Source organism: Macrotis lagotis, chromosome X, assembly GCF_037893015.1.
Source record: "Macrotis lagotis isolate mMagLag1 chromosome X, bilby.v1.9.chrom.fasta, whole genome shotgun sequence".
Classification (NCBI taxonomy): Eukaryota; Metazoa; Chordata; class Mammalia; order Peramelemorphia; family Peramelidae; genus Macrotis; species Macrotis lagotis.
In genome coordinates, this window is record NC_133666.1 from 471729017 (window position 1) to 471754142 (window position 25126).

Sequence of the window (25126 nt, forward strand, 5' to 3'; positions counted from 1 at the left end):
GAAGTGGTGACATGATTGGATCTGTACTTTAACAGACCCTGCACCAGAGTGGTAGCAATATCAGAGAAAAGAAGGATTGTATAGAGAGATATTGCAAAGGTGAAATGAAAGCCTTGACAACAGTTTAAATAAGGAGAGTGAGATAGTGAGGAGTCAAGGATGAAAACGATGACAACTAGCCTGCAAGCCTGAGACAGCGGATAATGTTGACTTCTACAGAAATATAGGAAAAGAGACAGGGGGACAGTTCTGTTTGAGGCATGTTGAGTTTAAGAGGTCTATCCCAGTTCAAGATGTCTGAAAAGCAAATGGAGATGTGGGACTGGAGATCAGCTGACAGTTTAGGACAGGATAGTTAGATTTGAGAATTTTCAGCAGAAATACAACAACTGAATCCATAGGAGCTTCTGAGATTACTAAGTGAGTTTGTGTAGAGAGAGAAGAAATGAGGGCTCTGGACAGAACCTTGAGGAATTTGAAGGCATGATCCAGATGAGGATCTTTACATGAATTTATGTATGGCATCTCACCCTCACCATGTCCTAAATAGAACTCATCTTCTTTTCCTGAAAATCAGCCTCTCTTCCCAACTTCTTTATTACTGCCAAGGACAACATTACCACTTTTAAGATTCCAACCATAATATCTTCTTCAATGTCTGATTCTCCATTATCCCATACAGTCAATCAATTGCCAAATCATGTCATTTCTGCCTTCATACCATCTCTCTTATGGTCTCATTCATTCTATTCATACAAACCTTTGCATAATTCAGGCCTTTATCACTTCCCACTTGCACTACTGAAATTATTTCTGAGCCTGTCACAAATTTCTGCTCATTTCACTTGCTTTTCCAGAGAGCACCTTAAACTGATTTTCATAAAATAAAAATCCAATCATGCCATAACTCCAACTCAGTAAACCCCAGCAGTTCCTCACTGACAAGATGGCCAGACATGATCTCCTTCACAAGTGGATCTTCAAGGAGTTTCTCACATCACAGAAAAATATTAAAAAAAAAATTCAAACATGAATAAGTAAAACCATGTTAAGAATGAAGAATAAACTGATTAAGTAAAAAACTTTCTACCAAGCTGAAATTAGAAACAATTTACTTTTGCTCAGTTTTGCATTTGTATGGGTCATTATTACCACACAAAGAAAAAATATCACTCCTGAAAAACTGTCATGTTTACTGACTACTCTGATCTGATTACTGTATTGTTTATCTTTCATTAAAAAAACACATAAAGAAATTCATCTATTTAGCTAGTTATACCAAGCAAATTAACAATTACTAACAAATAACTAACAAACTAACAAATCTTTATCTCTCCTAGGATATACCAAATATACTTCAAGTGATGAAAGATTTAATCATATTTCTTTAACTAAAAATATTATAATGATTTTTATTAAAGACAAAATAGTTTAAATTACTTAACATAAAATAGAATGTTTACATTATTTATTTCATCTGTATCTTATCCTTTTTCATTTCTATTTTACAATATACATGTTAGAATTTATTCATGCACTTTATTTACTTCTTATTTATATATGTTTATTGAGTAAGAAAGAAAGCAAGGCACAGTAGATAGAATGCTGGCCTCAGAATCAGAATGACCCTTGGGTTCAAACCTGCCTCTAGTTTAGTGATCCTACGCAAGTCACTTAATCTCCCTAGTGCTCAGTCTCAGAAACTCTAAGACTCTTAAACTGCAGAGAAGATGCCAAAAGGGAATTTTCTTATTCAGGATTTTCTCAAGCAACAAAATCACAGATTCAGGTCCTTCACATAATTCATATTGGGGCACACACTCAAAATTTTTTTAAACTGATGAGGCAGAAGATCAAAAGATCGGAAAATCACTGATCTAAACTCTGATACACACAGATGGATAGTCCTTTATATTAGTATACCAGTACAATCTGATTGTGGATCCTGGAAATGGATAATAAATTGGTCCCAGAATTGAAAAGGAGGAAGAGAGTAGGTTACATTAGATTTATGAAACTACACAGGGCTTATTAATAAAACTACTTCCTAGGGCAACTTTAAAAACACTTTTAATATCACCTCTGATGATTCTTTATGACTGTAAATCCTGCAGCACCATAAAAGAAATTTCAAAGTTGGGGCGGCTAGGTGGCGTAGTGGATAAAGCACCGGCCCTGGAGTCAGGAGTACCTGGGTTCAAATCTAGTCTCAGACACTTAATAATTACCTAGCTGTGTGGCCTTGGGCAAGCCACTTAACCCCATTTGCCTTGCAAAAACCTAAAAAAGAAAAAAAAAGAAATTTCAAAGTTGAGGGTAACTCAAAGAGCAATATACAAGATGAGTAGTAGGTCAGAGCTGTTTCTAATGATGATGTTCTAGATACCAGAAGTGATATTAGAAATATTATGGAAAACCATATGGTTAAGAAATGAAGGTGGGCTTCATCCAGTGATAAAGAATAAGGATTAACAGATTATACCTTGAATGTTCCACTTGCATCAATGACAAAAAAAGATTGAAAGGAAGACTCCAGCAGGCTGAGTAGTTAGTCTGCAGAGGATCTTTGAAAGAACATGAATGTGAATCAGGCAAAATCAATACTCCCAAAGAGATGAAAGAAAAAGGAAAAAGACTCATAGATAAAAAAATGTTCCTGTCAGCTTTTTGTTATAATAAAGAACTAAAACTAAGGAGATGCAGGCTAAAGTTAAACACATGGTCTGTGTGAGGCACAGGGGGCAGGGCCCATAATACTTTAATATGGCCCCAAAAGATTTAAATGTAATTAGGAATTATTTAACAAAAATAAATATAATAAAATAAAAATAGTACACTTTTAAAAATAAGTCAATATATGGCCTTCAGGGATGCTGATCTTTGGCTATTTTATTTGCGTTTAAAACCATGAGATTTGACAAATTATGGTATAGGAACATAATGGACTGTTAGTAAACTAATATTTCTACTATTTGTAGAAATGAACTGTTTCAGGAAAATTTAGGAATATCTGTATGAACTTATATATATTACTGAGTAAAATGAACAGAACTATAGAAGTTATAATCCCAGAGGACTAAAACCTTCAGAATAAATATGAAGTCCTTAAATCCTCAATTTGACATTAGTGACCCACCACTGAAGCTCCATTTGAGAAGGGAGGCAGCTGATAACATGGCATCCATCAATCTATATTTCTACCTTATTTCCTACAACTTCATCATTCTCAAACTCTATATATGGTGGACTGACTTTTACTCATTTCCTGAAGAATTTGCATTGTCCCTTCTCCTCAGTGTTATGTGAAATCCAAGGGGGAAAAAATATAGGAACTGAGAAGCTTCATGGAAGGTTACATAACTAATCACCAACTATATATCAAGTACTGTACTAAGTGCTGGAAACATAGAAAAGCAAAAAGCAGTTCCTACCCTCAAAGAACTCATCATTGTCATGGTCTAATGGGAGCGACAATATGCAAATTATTACAAACAAGATATATTAGATATATGTGTATATGCGCGCACAGACATACACACACTTCTATCTATTTATCTATATCCAGATTTCCTTGGTCCAGGTTGGGTGGTAAGGCTGACACTGCCACAGGCTCCAGGAGCCTCAAGAGCAAAACTCCTCAAACCCAGCAAAGCTATGAGGTCAGGGACCACTGAGGACAGTTCACCCAGGGAGAGCAGTCATGGGGGGGGTGGCATGTGATCCCAGGTGCACCACAGGGTACATACCTCACCCAACGGGCAGGTAGGTGGTGCAGTAGAGAGAACACAGGTCCTGGAGTCAGGAAGACCTGAGTTCAAATCAGACCTCAGACACTTGATATATACACTGTGTGATATATACCTGTGTGACCCTGGGCAAGTCACTTAACTGTCACTGACTGTCTCACCCATCTTCAGGACATCTGATTGGTGAACACATTGCCCCTCCTCCCCCCAAATTCAATGCACTTGTTTGTCATGGCATCACCTTCCTGATGTCATGGTCTTGAGAACAAAGGACAAAATCATCATCACATCCATATAGATATCTATATTGATCTCCAGTTATATCACAAACTGGACAGTTACAAAGGAAAGGCACTAAGATTAAAGAGGACTGGGAAAGACTTCTTGAAAATGTGATCTTCCCACTAAAAAGTTGTCAGGTGTCAAAACTGGGGCTTTCAGCTGCAAATTCAGGTAAAAGGGTGTGGCCAAGGCTGAGCGCATTAACTTCCCAAGGTCGCAGAAGCAGTAAGTGGCAACAATGGAATATGGACTCACATACCTTATTTCTATGTTGCCTGGTTTTTTTTCCTTTAGTTTTTTTTTTTTTTTGCAAGGCAAACGGGGTTAAGTGGCTTGCCCACTGCCACACAGCTAGGTGATTATTAAGTGTCTGAGGCCAGATTTGAACCCAGGTACTCCTGACTCCAGGGCCTGTGCTCTATCCACTGAGCACCTAGCCACCCCTGGTTTTTCTTTTTAAAGTTTAGAGTATACATATATTTTGAATTATCTAAATCTGTTTTTCTTTGCAAAAAAACTATTACTCCAGTGACATATTCAGACATTTTGCATACCTTATAATACATTCTTATTGACTAATTGTTGGTTAAACATTAAAGGTACTTGATATTAAGCAATCTAGCACAGTTTAAAGAAGGATCCAGGGCAGCTAGGTGGCGTAGTGGATAGAGCACCGGTCCTGGAGTCAGGAGTACCTGGGTTCAAATCTGGTCTCAGACACTTAATAATCACCTAGCTGTGTGGCCTTGGGCAAGCCACTTAACCCCGTTTGCCTTAAAAAAAAAATAAAGGACAAACAAAGAAGGATCCAGGATTTGAGTCAGAAAATATAGGTTTCAAATTCTGCATCTCTACAAATCTTGCCTTCTCATCTCTATATACCAGGAAAATTAACCACTCATTTGAAGAGTCTTGGAATAGAGGCACCCAGGTGATAGAGTCTCTGAATCTATATTCTCTTATTCTCTTCATTCCTATATTTACAGTCAGTCCCAGACCTGAAGAACCATGCTTTATATCTTCCAGTCATTCACAAGGACATAGATAGAACAAGCATTGCCACCATGCCCACACAATCTTGCTCTTTCTTTTTGTTCAAGGGCAATTAATAAAAGATTTTCATTGCTACTGGAAAGATTTTGACAATTTACTGTCATAAAGCTCCACTCACAATCGCTATAACTACTTAAATCAAGGTCCTTTTCCCTGGCCACAAATCCCTGGTAGTTTAATTTTAAGTTTGAGGGCAGGAGATGTCTCACTTATATATTAATGTTTCTATCACCAAGCATAGCCTCTAGCATTTACCAGAAAACTAACAAATGTCTGCTGATTGATTTAAGTCTCAACTTTGTCACTTAATAATTATGGGTAAATGCTAAACTTGAGAGAAATTTGGAAGCTCAGCTCTCATCTCTAAGAAGAACACAATACTTGTAACTCCCTAATCTGGAAGTAGGTGTGAGCAAAGCATCTCTAAATGTAGTCAGATAAATATAAACTCTTGTTATCCCTATCTTGGGGATAATATCTTGGGAGAAAATACTATTAAAAAATAAAAATGTAATTGCAGGAAAATAAAATACTACTAAAAATAAAATATTTTTAAAAATAAAATTTTTATGTATATACAATTGAGGAAAAAATGAAATGTTTTTAAAAAACAACAAAACATCTAACAAAAAAATCAGAATGAAAACTGACTAAAGAGATAAGTCCATTAGTAGAAAAAGAAATTAGTTCACTGAAACAAACCTTCCCTCCCTGACAGTTATATGAACACACACACACACACACACACACACACACACACACACACACAAACACGGCATGCACGTAGAACTAGCACATCTGGTGTGGGACCTTGCCTAGCCTTTTTTGGAGCTACTCATCTACCTTTAGTGTCTACCTTCACTAAACTCTTCATCTGAGGCTCCAAAGAAGCTGTTAAAACCATCTCAACAGATAGGCAAAGGCAAGTTGAAGGTAACTGATCTACAGGTCAGTCAAACCAATCATATTTTTTATCCTTCGTTTTTGAAGACCATGACATCAGGGAGGTGACACTATGACAAGCATGTGAATTGGATTTGAGTAAGGGGGGCTGTGCTAGGTCACCAGTCTCATTTTCTCTTCCAGAGTCACCTGAGTCCAATGGTCAGATCTGAATCAGGATGAATGAAGATAATCCTGCATGTAAGAAAATCAGGGTTAAATGACTTCCCCAAGGTCACACAACTAATATATATCTAAGGTTGTATTTATACTCAGGTCCGCCTAACTCCAGGGCCAGTATTCTATTTACTGCACCACAATGACCATGAAGGTAGCTGAAGCAGGCCCTAGCTTAGAGCTTGATCAGACACTGAAAAAGACACCAGATCATCCAATGCATCCCAGGCCATGGTCACTCTTCCTGACTTTATCTTGTAAAGTTTGCAAAACTCTTTACAAATTTCATTTCATATCAACCCTGGGAGATAAATACCATTATTTTCTCCATTTTTCAGATAAGGAAACTGAGGTAGATTTGCCCAAGGTCACACAACTAGTAAGTTGAACTCTGGTCTTCCTGATTCCAGACCTAGTACCTTATCCACTGAGCCACCTAGTTGCTTTACTAGTTCTTTACACTCTGCTTGGTACTGGGGGGGGAGATAGTCTTAGTTAAGACATCATCCCTGCTAGAACTCACCTTTTATAATATATCCTTCAGGAACCTCCAACACTAGAGTGTCATGTTAGAACCAAAGCCCCAGCTGTAGTCACAGCCAACTCTGATCAAGGATTTTTTGATATTCCCACCACCCCACAGGAAGAAATGGATCAGGCAATTTAAAGAAGTCAATATGAACTTCTTTTTGATTAACATATCTGCTAATAGTGTCTCATCACAAAGAAGTCTAGGTTATTTATGCCCTACACTTAGGACAGTGAATCAAACATAATAGCTTAAAAATATTTATTGAATTGATTTACTTAACAAGAAAAAAATACTTTGAATTCTAATGTTTAAGATAGCTACAGAGAAACTTCGATAATAAAAAGGCAACATAATAGGTATCCTTCTAAACTACCTACCTTTCCAGGCTTATTATATAGTAGGGTTTTAAAGTTTGCAATGCTCTTTATGAATATTTCATTTTAATCCCCTTAACAACTATGGAGGAGAAGTGCTTTTGAATCTCCATTTTATAGAGCAGAAAACTGAGACAGGTAGAGATTATTAGAAGTTATTAAATTTTCCCTGTTTGTCTGAGGTAGCACTTTTATTTTAATTTTCTTTAATTTATTTATATATTACTAAAATAGTCTTGTTGTATGAGTAAATATAATATCCCCTTCCTCCCACAAAAATATAAAATTGCATGAGAAATAAAGTGAAAAAAAGAAAAAAAAATGTGTTTCAGTCTGTGTTCTGATACCATCAGCTCTGTCTCAGATGGGTCACATTCTTTATCATAAGTCCATCATAGAAGTTACTTCCACATTTCTCCATAATTGCTGTGGCTGATTGTAATTCCCTCCATCCATTCCTCCCCATTACCATCTTTTATATTTTCTTTCTCCTTTCACTCTGTCCCTCTTCTAAAATGTGTTGTGGGGCAGGATATCAGGACAATTTTCTTGTAGAAATTCTTTAAAAATGAGGTCAAGGCTCTTTTACTGATCATGACTTTCAGGTAGCCCAAAAAATTTTAAATTATCTCTCCTGGATCTGTTTTCCAGATTATTTTTTTTCCAATGAGATATTTCACATTTTCTTCTAGTTTTTCATCCTGTTGATGTTGAATTATTGTGTCCTGATTTTTTGCAAAGTCATCAGCTGCCTTTAGCTCAATTCTACATTTGAAGGATTTGTTTTTCTCAGAGGGGTTTCTTATCTTCTTTTCCATTTGGCCAATTCTGCTTTTTAAAGTATTCTTCTCCTCATTAACTTTTTGAACTGTTATATCCATTTGACCTAAATTGGTTTTTAACATGTTATTTTAACATGTTAGCATTTTTTTAGATTTCCTTGACTAGGCTGCTGATTTCGTTTACATGTTTGTCCTGCATCTCTCTCATTTCTCTTCCCAATTTTTCTTCTACCTCTTTACCTGATTTTCAAAATCTTTTTTGAGCTCTGTCATAGCCTAAGCCCAATTTCTATATTTCTTGGAGTCTTTAGATGCAGAAACTTGGACTTTCTCATCTTCAGAGTATGTGTTTTGGTCCTCCATGAGACCAAAGTTATTGTCTATGGTCAGGTTCCTTTTTTTTCCTGTTTACTCATTTCCCCAGCCTGTGCCTAGTTTTGGGGTGCTTCCTGAGCTTTTGGGCATTATTGGGACACCCCCACAAAGACCTCAGTTTCTTCAAGGTCTTATGGGAGGCTCTGAATGCTCTCCTGGTCTGTGAATGACCACAAGCTCACCCCTCTGTCTTAGGGTTTTGAGGAAGGTTTCTGCTGAGACCAGGGTCTGAATATGGTCAAAGCCCCAGAGTCCCAGGAACAAAGGACAGACCTCAGCAGTCTCTCTGCACACCCTTACCTTCCATGGGCTAAATGCTCAGGGAGCAGCTGCCAGGTGGTTCCCTGTTAGGTGGCTCCACAGACCTGCTCTTATTTCCTGGGATTTGGGCTGTGCTGAGGGTCAAGACTACACTGAGGATGGTCATGCTGGCCTGGGCTTCACACTCACTCTGGTAGAGGTCTCCCTGCTGATCTTCCAAGTTGTGCTTGGTGCTTCCTGGGGTGGCAGGTTAGGAAACTGCTTCTGCTGCCAGGAGCTGGGACTCCCAGGGACCAGAAGGCTGAAGCTCCTTTGCTCCAGTGTTGCTACCCCCTCCAATCCTGTGGAACAGAGCCTTCCCACTATTTTCCAGGTTACCTTGAGCTGGAGAACTGCCTCACTGGATCTTTCTGTGGGTTCTGTCTCTTGAAAATTTAGTTAGTCATAATTTTAAGGTTTTTGAAATATTTTGGAGAGAGCTCCTAAGAAAGACTGTTCTCCTGCCTCCATATTGGCTCTGCCCCCCCCCGGGGTAGCATTTGAACTCAGGTCTTCCTGACTCTAGTTCCAACTATCTACCCCCTATGCCACCTAGTTGCCTCACATTACTCCCCTTCCTGCATTTGACAAAATAAGCCAAAATGGCTCCATTTCCTGTCACTAAATTGTCCCCTTCAGCCTCAAATGCACTCCTCTTAATCTCTAATTCTTGAAAAAACCCAACAAAATCAAAGCTTAGTTCATTTTACTTCTTATACAATTTCCCTAATATCCTCCACTCAGGGTTCACATCATTTGGGCTTAGTTATATATTATTTTATATATTCTTATACATTTATATTTCTCCCATGATAGAATAGAGTACTTTTTTATTTACTCTTTATATTCCTAGCACACAGCACAGGCCTGGTACCAAGAAATATTTAATAAATGCTTGTTGATTGATCAATTTCTCAAAAAACAAAACTATCTTCAAAGATGCCTATGAAAAGCTTCTGAATTCCATCATTCCCTTAATAGCTTTGCAGTATTGATGAAACATTTTCTTGTTATATCATCCTTACAATCATCTATAGTGCAAATGTCAATATCCCTTTTTCAAATTCCATTTTACAAAGAAGCAACAATGGCTAAGAATCACAAAACTAATGCCCTAGTCTTAAAACTACTAAGTCTCCAAGTTGGATCATGAACTTAGATCTTCTGACTACCAATCTAACATGCACCATTAAGTACAGAATATGGAAAACCTAACCAGAAAAAAATAGCTTTCTATATTGATTGCTTTAAAAAAATTTTTTTTAGGTTTTTACAGCTAGGTAAGTATTAAATGTCTGAGGGCAGATTTGAACTCAGGTCCTCCTGACTCCAGGGCCAGTGCTCTATTCACTGCGCAACTAACTGCCCCCATGTTGATTGCTTTTAATGCTTCTCTCATTCACTTATCTAAACTTGATAGGCTGCAAGAAAAATTAAGCAGGAATTAAAATAAGAATTTGCTATATAATATTACATAATATAGCATATTCTGTCACTGTATAATCATAATACATTTGACATTTTTTGTAATTGGTTACAATGCTGCCCTAAAAAATATGCATGTGTATACTTCAGAGTTTTATATGATGCAATACTATAATTTAGAGGTGATCAAGTAAAAATTGATCAGGCCCCCAAATTAGGAATGTAAGTCTCCATGTAAAATTATGCCTGGGGGGAAAAATCATTTTTCAACTTAACAGCATTTTTTCAAGAATCAACCACTCTACATTCAAAGATTAACTATCTTAGCTCCCTGGACATAATTTGCTTCATTCAAAGGCCTCTTAAAGACTTTTCCTATTAAAAAGATCACTATGTAAAACTGTAAATAATGTAATTTTACAAGTTTACTTATTTAATCACATCCTTCACTCTTGTAGAGTCATCTATCTATTTGTATCAGTTTTGCTTCAAATGCAACTTTTGCCTGAATAAATGTGGTCTCATATGGATACATTCTCAGTGCACATCTATCTATTTTAACCAATCTAACATTTATTAAGTCAGTAGATTAAAAAATTTCCATGAATCAAGGACAATTTTAGGGGATCTGTGATGGAAAATACCAACTGTATCCAAAGAAAGAACTGTGGAGTTTAAACAAAAGACCAAAGATTATCTTCAATTTTTAAAAAAGTCATCTTTATATATTACATAATTTTGCTATCTAATATTTTGTTTTTTCTCAACACATTCAATTTTGATATATATATGCATATATGGAAACAAAATGTAAAGACTATCAGATCACCTTTTGTTGGGGAAAGGAAGGGAAAATATAAAATTCAAAATCTTGCAAAAAAATTATTAGTAGAAACTACTATTGTATATAATTAGAAAACAAAATATCATAAACATACATGAAGTGTGGTGATAAGCAGCATAATACAGGGGAAAGAATACTGGATATGGAGTTAAGGGACCTATATTTAAACATCTACTCTGTGTGATTTTGGGCAAAATCTATGTGATTTTGGGCAAAATCATTTAATGTTTCCCAGTTTTCTTATCTCTGAATTGAAGAATTGGATTAGATTACTTCTAAGAGCATTTCCATCTATAGATAACCCAGTGGACATAGATTTTGAGTTAAAAAGAATCAGAGTCCATCAAGTCCAATCCTCTAATTTTAGGTATGAGAAATCTGAAAAACAAATGAGTTAAGTGATTTGCTTAGAGCCACATAGCTGGTCTGAACCTAGGTATTTCTAATTTTAAACCAGCTCTTTATCTATTCCATGATGCCCTTCACTCTAGCTATGAGATCAATGAAAATGTTCCTAGATCTGCTCTCAGAAAAGCACTGACCAAACAGCAGTTTTTGTGACCTTACATAAATCACTTCACTGAGTCTCAATTTCCTCATCTGGAAAAATAGGGACCCTGCTAAATTTTAATTCAATTCAATAATGATTTCAACAAATATAGAACAAATAATACAGAGACACTCTGAAGTTCTCTTAAGAACTTTAGAATTGATGCACAGCATGGGAGACACTGGCACAGGAAGGTCCAGCAGGGCATGCTATATTCAGAGAAGGTGCTGTGCTCCATAAGCAAGGCAGAATTGAAGCAGCTCAAAAGATACGTGAGATATGTAAGTTTAGAGGAACCATCCTGGGGAGTTTGTGATCAACTTGTGGTAGAACATTTCAAGCTCATATTGGTCTCATCAGCCACAGTCAGACATACTGTCTCTAACATAGTGATGTCATTTTGGTCTTTTTCAATAACAAAGGACAAGAACCAACCTACCAAACAATCTGTTCCAATATTTGATCTACAGTTTGGACAAAGACATAGATAACATGTTTATATTTCTGGATTATCAAATGACAAAAAGAGGCATATACTGAATGAGAATCAAGATTCAGAAAAATCAACAAGTCAGAAGAATAGGCTTGGAAATTAACAATATGAACTTTAAAAGGGAAGAAAGGTAAAGTTAGCTTAAAAAATTACTTATAAAAGAAAAGAATGGAAAACCTGGATGGGAAAAAAAGTTGCATAATGACTGCCTCCAATTCTCTTACTCATTTCTTTATCCATGCAATCTGGTTACTCAAGAGAAACTATTCTTTTCAAATTTACCAGTAATCTTTTAATTGATAAATCTGATGATCTTTTCTCAATCCTCATACTTCTTAACCTCTCTTTGACATGTGACACTTCCTCTTGTTACAATCTCCTAAGTTTATGATTATTGCTCTTTCTTATTTCTCTCCTATCTATAAAACTCCCCTCTGTTGGATCATCATCTATACTGCACCCTCTAACCCTGGGTCTACTACTGCCAAAAGCTTTGTCTCCAACCCTTTTCTCAGGCTATAAATATTTATGAATATGTGCTGTGGTAGCTGGGTGATGCAGTGAATGGAGCACCAGTTCCATTCAGGAGGATCTGAATTCAAACCTGATCTCAGACACTTGACAGTCTGTGTGACCTTGAGAAAGTCACTTAACCCTGATTGTCTAGCATCCAGGATCATCTCCAATCATCTTGATTCATATCTGGCCCCTGAACCCAGATGGCTCCAGAGGAGATAGTGAGGCTAGTGATTTAGCACAATACCCCCTCACTTAAAACTAATTCACTTGGTTATCATGGTATTATCTTCCTAATGCCATGGCCTTTTTCAAGAACAACAAACCCCGCCCCCCCCCCCAAAAAACAACAGTGTACCCTGCTAAACAATGGAGATACAAAGAAAAACAAAAAATAGTCCCTGACTTCAAAGATTTCAAATTATAATAACATGTAGACAACTGTACACAGAATAAATTGGAAATAATGAATAATGAAAATGGCACTAAAATTTTAAAAATGGATCTGAAGGAAAGTTCAGAAGGCAGAGTTCCAGGCATGGAGTAAAAAATACTTCATGTCAGTAATGGGGCATCTTTTTTGAGAACACTGAGGAGGCCAGTGTCACTGAATCATAAAGTACGTGGTAAGGTATAAATTAAAAGAAGACTGGAAAGATGAAGAGAGGAAGGAAAGGTCCAGCCTTTGAAGGTCAAAGAAATTTGTATTTGACCCTGGAAGTGATAGGGAGTCACTGAATAGGAGGGGGTGACAAAGCCAGGTCTTCACTGTTATAAGTGAAGCATAACCAGAGTAGGGAAGAGCAGGCAGAGCCACCAGCAGACTACTACAATAGTCCAAACATGAAGTGATGAAAACCTCCAAAAGGGTGAAGACAGAGTCAGAGGAAAGAAGTAAAATTGACAGTCTCTGTTAACAGGTTAGATATGAGGAGGGAGACAAGAATGAAGAACTAAAGAAATCACTTAGTTGTAGAGCCTAGGAGACAATAACGGAAATTTAGAAGGCAAGAGGGCTTGATGGTCAATATATTGAGTTCAATTTTAGACAATGAGTTTAATAAGTTTATGGGACAACCAGTTTATGATGTTTAATAGTTAGTTGGAGTTGTGAGATTGGAGGTCAGCACAAAGATAAAGGCTAGAGAAATGGAGTTGAGAATCATGAGTATAGAGATGATATCTGAATATATGACAATCCCTTTAGATCTCTCAAATTAACTCACTCTCCCACTCATCACAGTCTCTTCAAAATTATCTCCAAAAGCTCACTCTTTCTTCACTCCCTCAGCCAAGAACTTTGACTTACATTTTACTGAAAAAGTTGAGGAAATTTGCCAAGAGTTTCTCCTCTGCCTTCCTCATTTTATCACTCTGAAGAGGTACTGTGATGAGTGGTAAAGTGAGCTAATTAGGGAAATGTTTTATTTTATATTTTATTTAAGGTAAATTTTTTGATCAACAAGGTTATCCTTAAATCTTATCTTATCAATGAAAGTCCACAAAAATCAGTTCTTTGAAGTATTAAAGGTAATAAACTGACTTTATAAACGGTTTGCTGTATTTGTTTAATGTGAATCAATTTCCTTAGGCCCAGGAGCTATTCAGAAAATAAATTTCTAGACCTAAAAGACTAAGGACTAGATTCTTTTGACCCCAAAGGTACATTATACCTGGACATCTTAACTATTGCTCCATTCAAAGAATCAAAGAAAAATGGGCATTCAATGAAGGAGTAAAAAGAAGTTAGATTTAGAAAGGAGATGTTATATAGAGATTCCATTGAGGATTTAGAAGCAGTAAGAACTAGGTTTGAATCCTGTTGCTGACACTTAACTTGCTATATACCTGGAATACTTCAATGGTTTTTTGTAAGGTTTAAATAACATTTCTAGTATCTAATCCCTTCTCTCCATTCACAAAGCTACCACCTAAATCTAAGCTTTCATCACCTCTCCTTAAATTAGATTCCCTGCCTCCAGTCTCTACCCATTGTAGGGCACCCTCCAAAGCCAAGATGAATTTTTTGTTTTTGTAAGGCAATGGAGGAAAGTGACTTGCCCAAGGTCACACAGCTAGGTAATTATTAAATGTCTGAGGTCGTATTTTAAGTCCAGATCTAATACGTGCTTCCTCTAAGTCAACCAGCTCTACTGGCTTCCTGTTGCCTATAAAATAAAAAATAAACTCTCTTCTTTAGCTTTTTAAAACCTAGACCCAACATATGTTTTACACCTCAGTCAACATCACTTTCCCTTCCCACACTCTTCAATCTCATTGATCTGATCTTTCCTTTCCTTCCCTCCATCTGCCTCTATGCTCTTATCTCAATCTCAGACACTTTTCCCTTTAAGATGAAGCTCAGTTACTGTCTTCTCTATGAAGACACTCCCAAATGCCAGTGTCTTCCCTTCCAAACTACTTTGCATTTAACTACTTTGTATATATTTGTATTTAACTTTGCATTTATGCTGTATATATTTTTGTATACTTTTCTCTCTCTTTAGCTATGAAGTTTTTGCAAACAAGGATTTTTTCACTCTTTGTATCTGAATCCTCAGTTACTAAGACAGAACCAGACACACAGTAGTCACTTAACAAATATTTACTTTTTAAATAAGTCAAAGAATGCAAACTATTTTGCACACTTTACAGCATTATACATGCCAGTTATCATTTTTATTGTTACAGCTAAAAGTGATATTCCATTGGGAAGGCTGTAGTAGGACTCAGAGGAAAATTAAATGGTCCTAGAAGGAATTAAAAAATACTAACTGTGGAGTGTCTAATAGAAGAGTCAGTTTCCAAATTATGTCCCTCATTCTCTTTCTTACACTATAACTAAAATTCCTACCTGGGCATCATAGCAACCTTGAAAATACAAGCCAAAGGAAAAAGTTTGGGTACTTCAAACTCTAAAACTATGCTTCCCAATCAAAATTCCCAATCCTTCAGTGCTACTGACCTCAATGATTAGTTATTTATAGAAGAAAAGCAATCTTATAAAAGTAATTGACCGTAAATTGACAATAATTAATAGACATAATTGTGTGGGGGAGGTGAATGGAGAAGGGGAAGACAGTGGTATATTTAAACTCAGAATTTGATAATTTAAATGTATCTCTAATCAGGGAAGGACTTGTCAATTCTTTCATATTTATTCAAGAATTCTCTATGAATCCATGGATACAAAATGAGATACACTACTGAAGTAAAATGTGCATAATCACTGAATTATTTTTCTTCTTCTTCCCAAACCTTCTCCTTTGCTTAACTTTCCCATTTCTGTTGAGAACACTACCATTCTCCTGGTCACCTAGACTCACAACCTCATTCTATATTTCTCACTCTTCCTAATCCTAACCCAGTCTGTTCCCAAGTCCTAGCAATTCCACCTTGTTATACTGAAACAGGTCCAATTCACCTTACACTTCTGACTGTTGCCAGGGTTTGTACCTGGTCTCCCTGCCCTCAAGTCTCTCCAATCCATCCTCTTACTGTCAAAATTATTTTCCTATAGTATAGGTCTGTCTCCATCTTTCTCTCTCATCCCACAGCACTCTCTTCCCCAAGTCATTCAATTTTACTTTCTCCCTGGTATTTCCATGATCTTATATAAAACTCTTCATATCAGCCCCTTATACTGCTCATCCCTAGCTACTATTACAAACCTCCTCACTGTTCCTTGCACATAATACTCTTATCTCCTGATTCTGGGCACTTCCATTGGCCAATTCCCCCACTAAGAAATTCTCCTTTCTAATCTTCACCCCTTGGGTTCCCTAGAATCCATCAAATTTCAGCTAAAATCCTACCCTCTGCAAGACATCTCTTTGTTCTCTCTCATTACTAGAGCATTTCCTTGGAAATTACCTCCAATTTACTACATATATATATATATATATATATATATATATATATATGTATGTATATTACTTGTTGTCTTCTCCATTAAAATATGACCTTCTTGGAGGAAGTAACTGTTTTTGAACTTCTTTGCATCCCCATGCTTGGCATACATAAACCCTTAATGCTTGCTGACAACTCAACCAATTAATAGTTGCATGGGTCATTTTAGATATATTTGAAATACAGCTACTCATTTTTCTATACCTTAAGCACTTTCTATATTGAGTTTTTCTCATTCCCTTTTTCATGCTTCTCTTTTCCATTCTTTTTTTTTAGGTTTTTTTGGAAGGCAAACGGGGTTAAGTGGCTTGCCCAAGGCCACAAACTAGGTAATTATTAAGTGTCTGAGATCGGATTTGAACCCAGGTACTCCTGACTTCAGGGCTGGTGGTTTATCCACTATGCTACCTAGCTGCACTTTCTTTTTCATTCTCACAAAAGCTCATTGTATTCTCATTCTTTTTACTACCCCAGTCTAATATAGGATACACAGTTAGCTGTGTCTGGGAAGGGTTTGAGAGGAAATGACTCTGAACATTGTTCCAAAGTACTCTTCTGATGCCTACCAGAGAATAGAAGTACTTTCATTTAAAGGTTTGTCAAGTTAACTAAACTGTACTCATCAGTATTTTACTGTTATCTAACATGAAAAGGAAATGAAATGGGATTGATAAAAAACAAAACCAAAGGGTTATTAACCCAAAGGGTTCATGAACTTGGGTGGTTAAAAAAAAAGGAGACAAACAGGTAAAGGGCAAAGTTATAAAAATCAAACCCTCTAAGAGAGATTCTTAAAGATCATGTCCAGAGTTTTTAAACTGTATTCCTTATCATTCAAATTATTCTAATATATAGGGCAGCCAGGTAGCACAGTGGATACAGTGCTGGCCATAAGAGTCAGGAAGGAGGACAGAAGTTTGAATCCAACTTCAGAGCCTTGACACTTACTAGCTGTGTGACCCTGGCCATCCAGGGCCATCTCCAGTTATCCTGATTCATATCTGGCCACTGCATTCAGATAGATGTTCTGGAGGAAAGGGGAGACTGGTAACTTAGCATAGCACCCCCCCCACACACACACACTCAAATCTGATTCATGTGCTTGTCATGGCATTACCTCCCTGGTATCTTGGTCTTTTTCTAGAATGAAGGACAAACATCATGCTAATGGATATTGACAGAAATTTCAATGCTACTTAATTTTTTTTAAATGTGAAATTATATTTTTAAAAAATTACAATTTTTCTGCATGACAAATGCTACTGAGTTTCAAAATTTTGCCAACTCCCTTAATTCTTAAGGTATTTATTATCCTTAAGCTTCCCAAACTAGTCATGCGTGATTACCATTAATACACTAAAAGCTCAAATGCCTATCAAGGAAAAACTGATTTAGAAAATCTAAACTCATCACTTCCTTCTTTCCTCCTTCAAGAACTAGCTCAGGTATTCTTCCATGAACCTTACTCTTCAGCTAGAAGACATTTCTCAATCACAAAAATTTTCCTAACACTAGTTGGTCATGGATCTCTCTCATGAATTATCATATTACAACTTGGATTATACTCATGAACATGTTTTATCTTCCCCTACTAAATTCTAAGTTCCATGAACATAGGAACATCTTATTTCACCTTGGTAACTTCAGCATTTAATATAATATCTTGTTTGTAAATTGATTAAAAAAACTTCCTTGTGACTCATGACTTGCTCCCTATTAAAAAAAAGCTGAAAAAAGAATCTAGGTATTCTGGCTCCTTGAATAAGTTTTAGGGATAAGTGGACTGAATTCTACATACTCAATCTTAAACTTTTTTTTAAACTCTTATAAGATTAACTTTCTAACTTCCTGCCATTACTATCATATATTCTTTTTTTATTTTAAATTTATTTATTTATTTTCATCCATTTATACATGCATATTTCCAAGTTACAAAATTTCCCTCCACCCTTCCTACCCCTTTCCCATCAGTAGGAAGTAAGTTGGCATTTTACCTACATATTTTGTGCAACCTATTTACAAATTGGTAATTTTGGGGGCAGCTAGGTAGCAAAGAAAATAGAGCACCAGCCCTGGAGTCAGGAGGACCTGAGTTCAAATCCAGTCTCAGTTACTTAATAATTACTAGCTGTGTGACTTTAGGCAAGTTAAACCCCAATGCCCTGCAAAAACAAAAAAAAACCAAATTAGTAATTTTGGGCATGAGGAATTAGGATTAGGGGAAAGAGATATGTAAAAGATAATTTTTATCAGATTTGGAAGGGTTTTTTTTCTGTTTTTTGTTTTGTTTTGTTTTTCTTCCTCTGGTTGGGGATAATACAGTCCATAACCAGTCAAATACAATTGTCCTAACTCTCTAGACTGTGGACAGAGGTTGCTTCCATCAAGGTTGTTCATCTCATGATGTTGTTCTCTTGGCTCTACTCCTTTCACTCAGCATCAGATCCTGTAAGTCATTCCATGCTTCTCTAGAGTCTGACCATTTATAGTTTCTTATAGAACAATAATGTTCCATAGTATTCATGTACCATACCTCGTTTAGCCCTTCCCCAATTGATGGGCATCCCCTCAATTTCCAATTCTTTGCCACTACAAAAAAGAGCTGCTAAGAATATTTTGGAACATGTAGGACTTTTCCCATTTTTTACAATTTCTTCTGGATATAGTTATAGAATTGGAATTGCTAGGTCACAGTTTTATTGGGCATAGTTCCATATCTCTTCAGAAAGACTAGATCTGTTCACAACTCCACCAGAAATGCATCAATGTCCCAATCCTAACACATTGATCATCTTCCCTTTTACTCATCTGGGCTAATCTAATAAATGTGAGATGATATCTCATTGTTGTTTTAATTTCATTTCTCTAATCAATAGTGATTTGGAGCATTTTTTTTCATATGATATATATATATATATATATATATATATATATATATATATAATTTGAATTTCTTCATTTGAAAACTGTTCATATCCTTTGACAATTTATCAATTGGGGAATGACTTGTGATCTTATAAATTTGATGCAATTTCTCTATATATTTTAGAAATGAGACCTTTATTTATAGGATACAGCCAAGGCAGTTTTGAGGGAAAATATTTTATCTCTAAATGCCTATATGAATAAAATAGAGAAAGAGGAGATCAATGAATTGGGTATGCAACTAAAAAAGCTAGAAAAAGAACAAATTAAAGATCTTCAATTAAATACCAAATTAGAAATTCTGAAAATCAAGGGAGAAATTAATAAAATGGAAAGCAAAAGAAACCTTTGATCTCATAAATACAACTCAGAGTTGATTTTAGGGAAAAGCCAATAAAATAGACAAACCTCTGGTTAATCTGATTAAAAAAAAAGAAAGAAAATAACCAAATTATCAGTATCAAAAATGAAAAGGGTGAACTAATCACCAATGAGAAGTAAATCAAAGGATAATTTGGAGCTACTTTGCCAAACTGAATGCCAATAAATTGGACAACTTGAGTGAAATGGATAAATATTTACAAAAATACAAACTACCCAGATTAACAGAAAAGGAAATAAATTATTTAAATAATCCCATTTCAGAAAAAAGAAATTGAAGAAACCATCAATAAATTCCCTAAGAAAAAGTCTCCGGGTCCAGATAGATTTACAAGTGAATTCTATCAAACATTTAATAAATAATTAATTCCTAGTCTACATAAACTATTTTAAAAAATAAGAGAGGAAGGAGTTCTATTAAATATGGTGCTGATACCTAAACCAGAAAGAACCAAAACTGACAAAGAAAATTATGGACCAAGCTCCCTAATGAAAAAAATCTTAAATAAAATTTTAGCAATGAGACTACAGCAAGTTATTACCAGGATAATATACCATGATCAGGTTGGATTTATACCAGGCAGGCAGGAATAATTCAACATTAGGAAAAAACTCAACATAATTAAACATATCAATAGTAAAACCAACAGAAATTATATGATTATCTCAATAGATACCGAAAAAAGCCTTTGATAAAATACAACATCCATTCCTATTAAAAAACAGTAGGTGGCACAATGAATAGAGCACTGACCCAGGAGTCAGGAGGATCTGAGTTCAAATCTTTGCTCATACAAGTAATAATTACTTAGCTGTGTGACCTTGAGTAAGTCACTTAACCTGATTGCCTTGCCCAAAACCCCCCCAAAAAAACCACTAGAAAGTTTAGGAATAAATGGAGTTTTCCTTAAAAAACAATAAGTAGTTATCTATCTAAAACCATCAACAAATATATTTAACAGGATTAATCAGAGCATTTCCTCTTTACATTTTTTGTAAAATTCTGAGCATCTCCAATAAATTCAAGGGTGAAACAAGGATGCCCATTATCACCATTACTATTCAACATAGTATTAGAAATGCTAGCAGAAGCAATAAGAGAAGAAAAAGAAATCAGAATTGGCAATGAAGGAAGCAAAGCTTTCACCCTTTGCAGATGATATGATGGTATACCTAGAGAACCCAAGAAAATCATCTAAAAAACTTTAGCAAAGTTGTAGGATATAAAATAAACCCAAATAAAGCATCAGCAGAACAAGAGAAATTCCATATATATTCTTTTTTATGGTTCTATGATGATAACACATTATGGCACAGAGAATTTCATAAACTTATCTAGACACCATCTATTGTTTTACTGACCAAGTCTTAACAGGTTTAGATAAATTCTTGAACATTACCCATACATACTATCACAAATTTGCATGCTGATGTCAAAAGCATATTGGAAACAGTTACTCTGTTGAACAAAAATAATTGAAGACCCAGTTGACAGGCACCTCATACTAGGATTCTTTCTGGAATTCACTTGAGTTTACTTAAGGTTTTCCATGATTAAAGAATTTCTTATCAGAAGCATTTTTTTTTACGTTTTTGCAAGGCAAATATGGTTAAGTGGCTTGCCCAAGGCCACACAGCTAGGTAATTAATAAGTGTCTGAGGCCGGATTTGAACTCAGGTACTCCTGACTCCAGGGCCCGTGCTCTATCTACTGTGTCACCTAGCGGCCCCAGAAGCATTTTTTAGAAGTCAAGACATTTCTGATCCAACTACAGTTATATGTATTAGGGCATTAAAAAAACCCTATAGCAAGTTTTTCTTTTGAGTCTTGGTTTCTCTAAAATTCATAGATTTGGGGGGCAGCTAGGTGGCACAGTGGATAAAGCACGGGCCCTGGAGTCAGGAGTACCTGGGTTCAAATCTGGCCTCAGACACAGACACTTAATAATTACCTAGCTGTGTGGCCTTGGGCAAGCCACTTAACCCCATTGCCTTGCAAAAACCTAAAAAAAAGAAATTCATAGATTTGTACTGAAATAGACCTCATAAGTCATCTTGTCCAATCTCCTCATTTTACAGATGAGAAAATGAGATCCAGAATTAAAGTGATGTGCCTAAAGTTACAAATAGAGACAGGATATGAACTCAAGTCTTCTCACTTCAAACCAGGACTCATTACTGTGTTCAGTTATTTTTTTAATCCTATGTGTTGCTGTGACCTCATTTAGGGTTTTCTTGGCAAAGATAGTGGACTGGTTTGCCATTTCCTTTTGCAGCTCATTTTACAGATGAAGAAACTAAGACAAACAAGGTAAAGTGAGTTGCCCAGAGTCACGCAGCGGGTAAGCAGTGGAGTCCAGATTTGAATTCAGCAATGATGAGTTTTCTTGACTCCAGGCCAAGGAGTCAATTTAGTCACTGTGCCACCCAGCTGCCCTCCTACTACTATAAAACACTTGAGAATTTTACAGTGATGTACAGAAATGAGATATTATGTATTATTACTTCTAACAGTAAGAATGAAGAAAAATCAACTAATTAAATGGGAAATTTTAAAAAATGGAAATCTTTTAAACAGGTCATTCTGAACCCTGTCTCATGTCTGCTAAGTCCTATTTTGGGTTAAAACTAAGCCATTTTTTAAAGATCCCTTCTCTTTACCTTGAATCTCTGTTCACCCTTTCCAATGTACTTACATATATATTCTAATTTGTATAATCTGTGTAGATCCCTCATCAGATAGTGTACTCCTCAAGAATACATACTGTTTTATTTATCTTTTTATTCCTTGAATAAAGTAAGCACCTTATAATCTTTGTTCAGTTGGGATTAGAAACTTGAGGGGAAACGAATTTAAATGTATTTATTTCATTTATTTGGATTAATCCCCATATGTCTGGAATACCTCAAAACCAGGCCCTAGGGTGGCTAGGTGGTGTAGTGGATAAAGCACCTGCCTGGGTTCAAATCCGGTCTCAGACACTTAATTACCTAGCTGTGTGGCCTTGGGCAAGCCACTTAAGCCCATTTGCCTTGCAAAAACCTAAAAAAAAAAAAAATAAAAAAAAGCAAAAGCAGGCCCTAGATCCAAGTCCTACTTCTAGACCCAGACATCTTTCTAAGAAGCAACCTCTCCCCCGCCCCCCCGCCCCCATGGGACCTGTCAGCTGCTTTGGTGCATATTCAGGCGCAGCCACTAAGACCCAGAAAAGGACAGCTTTTGCCACCACGGTCCTCCACACTCATGAAATGATTCAACATCATAAGATGACATCATTTTATTAGTGAAAATGGCATTAAAAATGCCAGAAGCTAAGGACTATGCCGCCTTTCCACCTCGGAACTTCCTGCATCAGACGGGGAGCTCTTGCCTATCGGCCTCCCCAGCACGCGGCTCTTGGACACAGCAAATCCATGAATGGACGAGTAAGGCTTCATTCATTCATTCATTGCTTCGTTGGTCCCGTTAGGAACCCAAACCTCGGCCCCGGGTAGAGCGCGCGTGCTCCCTCGGGCGGGATCTCGCCCCAAGTTTGTGAAACTCTTCACTCCGCGGGGGGCACAAGCCGAAGGGGAGGTGGAGCTCGGTTCGGGCCCGGCCCCCCCGCGGCTCCTCCGGGCACCGGCGGCCCCCCGACCCAACGACCCCCCACCTCCAACCTCGCCTGCTGAGTCGTCACCACGCTGCCTAAACTACCGGAGGCTCGGGCCCCGCCGGGCGGGCGTGAGGCTACACCGCCCGGACTTCCGGGACGAGTGCCCGGAGAGCGGCTCTGGCACGGGCAGTGCCAGCCTGCCGGCCGCCCCGGAGCAGAGCCTCAAGCCACCAGCAGAGGCCGCAGCGGGCCCCTCCTCGGCCTCGCCAGCCCCCTCTGCGCCTGCGCGCACCGGAGCGTACGCTCCTTTCAATTTATTTATTTATTAAGAGAGAAAAGGAACCCTGGGCGCAGGCGCACTTCGCCGCCGCCCCGCACTCGGAGCGCGTACCTGAACGGCCGTCCCCGGACGGCCCGCGCCCCTCGGCTGGGTCACTTCCGCTCAGCGAGGGAGGGAAGAGGGAGGGCACGGGAGGCTGCAGAGGCAGCCCGAGCCGCGACCCTAAGGAGCAGGCGGCGTCGGCTGCCACATGAAGCCCTAAGACTCACCAAGTACATGGGCTGCCACCGGTTCTCAGCGTCCACCTCCTCAAACTCCCGCTCCATAGTGACGGACATGGTGGCGGGCGACACCCGGCGCGAGGAGAGCCGCCGCGGCCGGAGAGGCACATGCCCCGTCCTCGCTGTACCAGCCGAGTGCTAGGCGCACTCGTCTCCCCGGCGGTGGCCGCTGCACGCATGCGCGCTCCGCTTTCCTTGCTTTCTCCTCCTTCCCGCCCCCCCCACCCCCAGCGAGGACGCCAGACACCAGCTGCGAGCGACCGGGAAAGTACCTGGAGCGTAGGACGTCAGCACGCCGAGCCGGCGCGGAAGAGGCGGGGGCGCGAGAGAGCGGCCGCGGGCCGGGGACCGGCGCCCAGGTGGGGGCGGGGCCGCTGGCGACCACCCTGCGGGGCTGCGGGATCCCGTGGGGGCGGGGGGAGCGAAGCGCTCGTCGGCCCCGCCCCCTGGAGGCGGCGCGGCGCGCGGGCTCGGAGCGCGGCGGAGCGGAGCGGGGCGGCCGGCGGGAGCCCCGCGGCCCTGGCCGCTTGGCCTCCCGGACGCTCTCTTCCCGCTCTCCTCCTTTGGGCACATGGAGAAGGACGGCAGCCGGGGGGGTCGTCGCACAAAGAGCTTCCAGGTGAGGAAGAGCCGCCTCCACCCGGGCAGCTGGGCCAGAGAGCGGCCCGGGGCGCCTGTCAGGGTGCTGCGGAGCTGGCCCCAGCGATCTCCGCATATGTGTGCCTGTCTGTGTGTGTGGGTATAGCTAGATAGATAGAAATATATATAGAGAGAGATGTAGACTATATAAGTCTTTATACAGATATAGATAGATAGGCTATATGTCTATATACAGATATATCTAGATAGATAGATAGGCTATATATCTATATACACAGATAGGCTATATGTCTATATACAGATATATCTATATACACAGATAGGCTATATGTCCATATACAGATATATCTATATACACAGATAGGCTATATGTCTATATACAGATATATCTATATACACAGATAGGCTATATGTCCATATACAGATATATCTATATACACAGATAGGCTATATGTCTATATACAGATATATCTATATACACAGATAGGCTATATGTCCATATACAGATATATCTATATACACAGATAGGCTATATGTCCATATACAGATATATCTATATACACAGATAGGCTATATGTCTATATACAGATATATCTAGATAGATAGATAGGCTATATATCTATATACACAGATAGGCTATATGTCTATATACAGATATATCTATATACACAGATAGGCTATATGTCCATATACAGATATATCTATATACACAGATAGGCTATATGTCTATATACAGATATATCTATATACACAGATAGGCTAT

The 25126-nt window shown here is 38.1% G+C and overlaps 1 protein-coding gene across 2 annotated transcripts in view; it reads right to left on the minus strand.

Annotated features, from left to right (window-relative positions):
• The window catches only part of PTPN2 (protein tyrosine phosphatase non-receptor type 2), a 105704-nt gene extending 81760 nt beyond the window's left edge, over nt 1-23944 (minus strand). The window contains exon 1 of one of the 2 annotated variants that reach the window (XM_074204020.1): nt 23752-23940. In XM_074204020.1, coding sequence (XP_074060121.1) covers nt 23752-23820 — 69 coding nt within the window. In that variant the 5' untranslated portion in view covers nt 23821-23940. Of the gene's footprint in view, nt 1-23751 lie in introns of both variants that reach the window. The other variant, XM_074204019.1, reaches the window with a different exon arrangement.
• Between the last annotated feature and the right edge of the window lie 1182 nt (nt 23945-25126).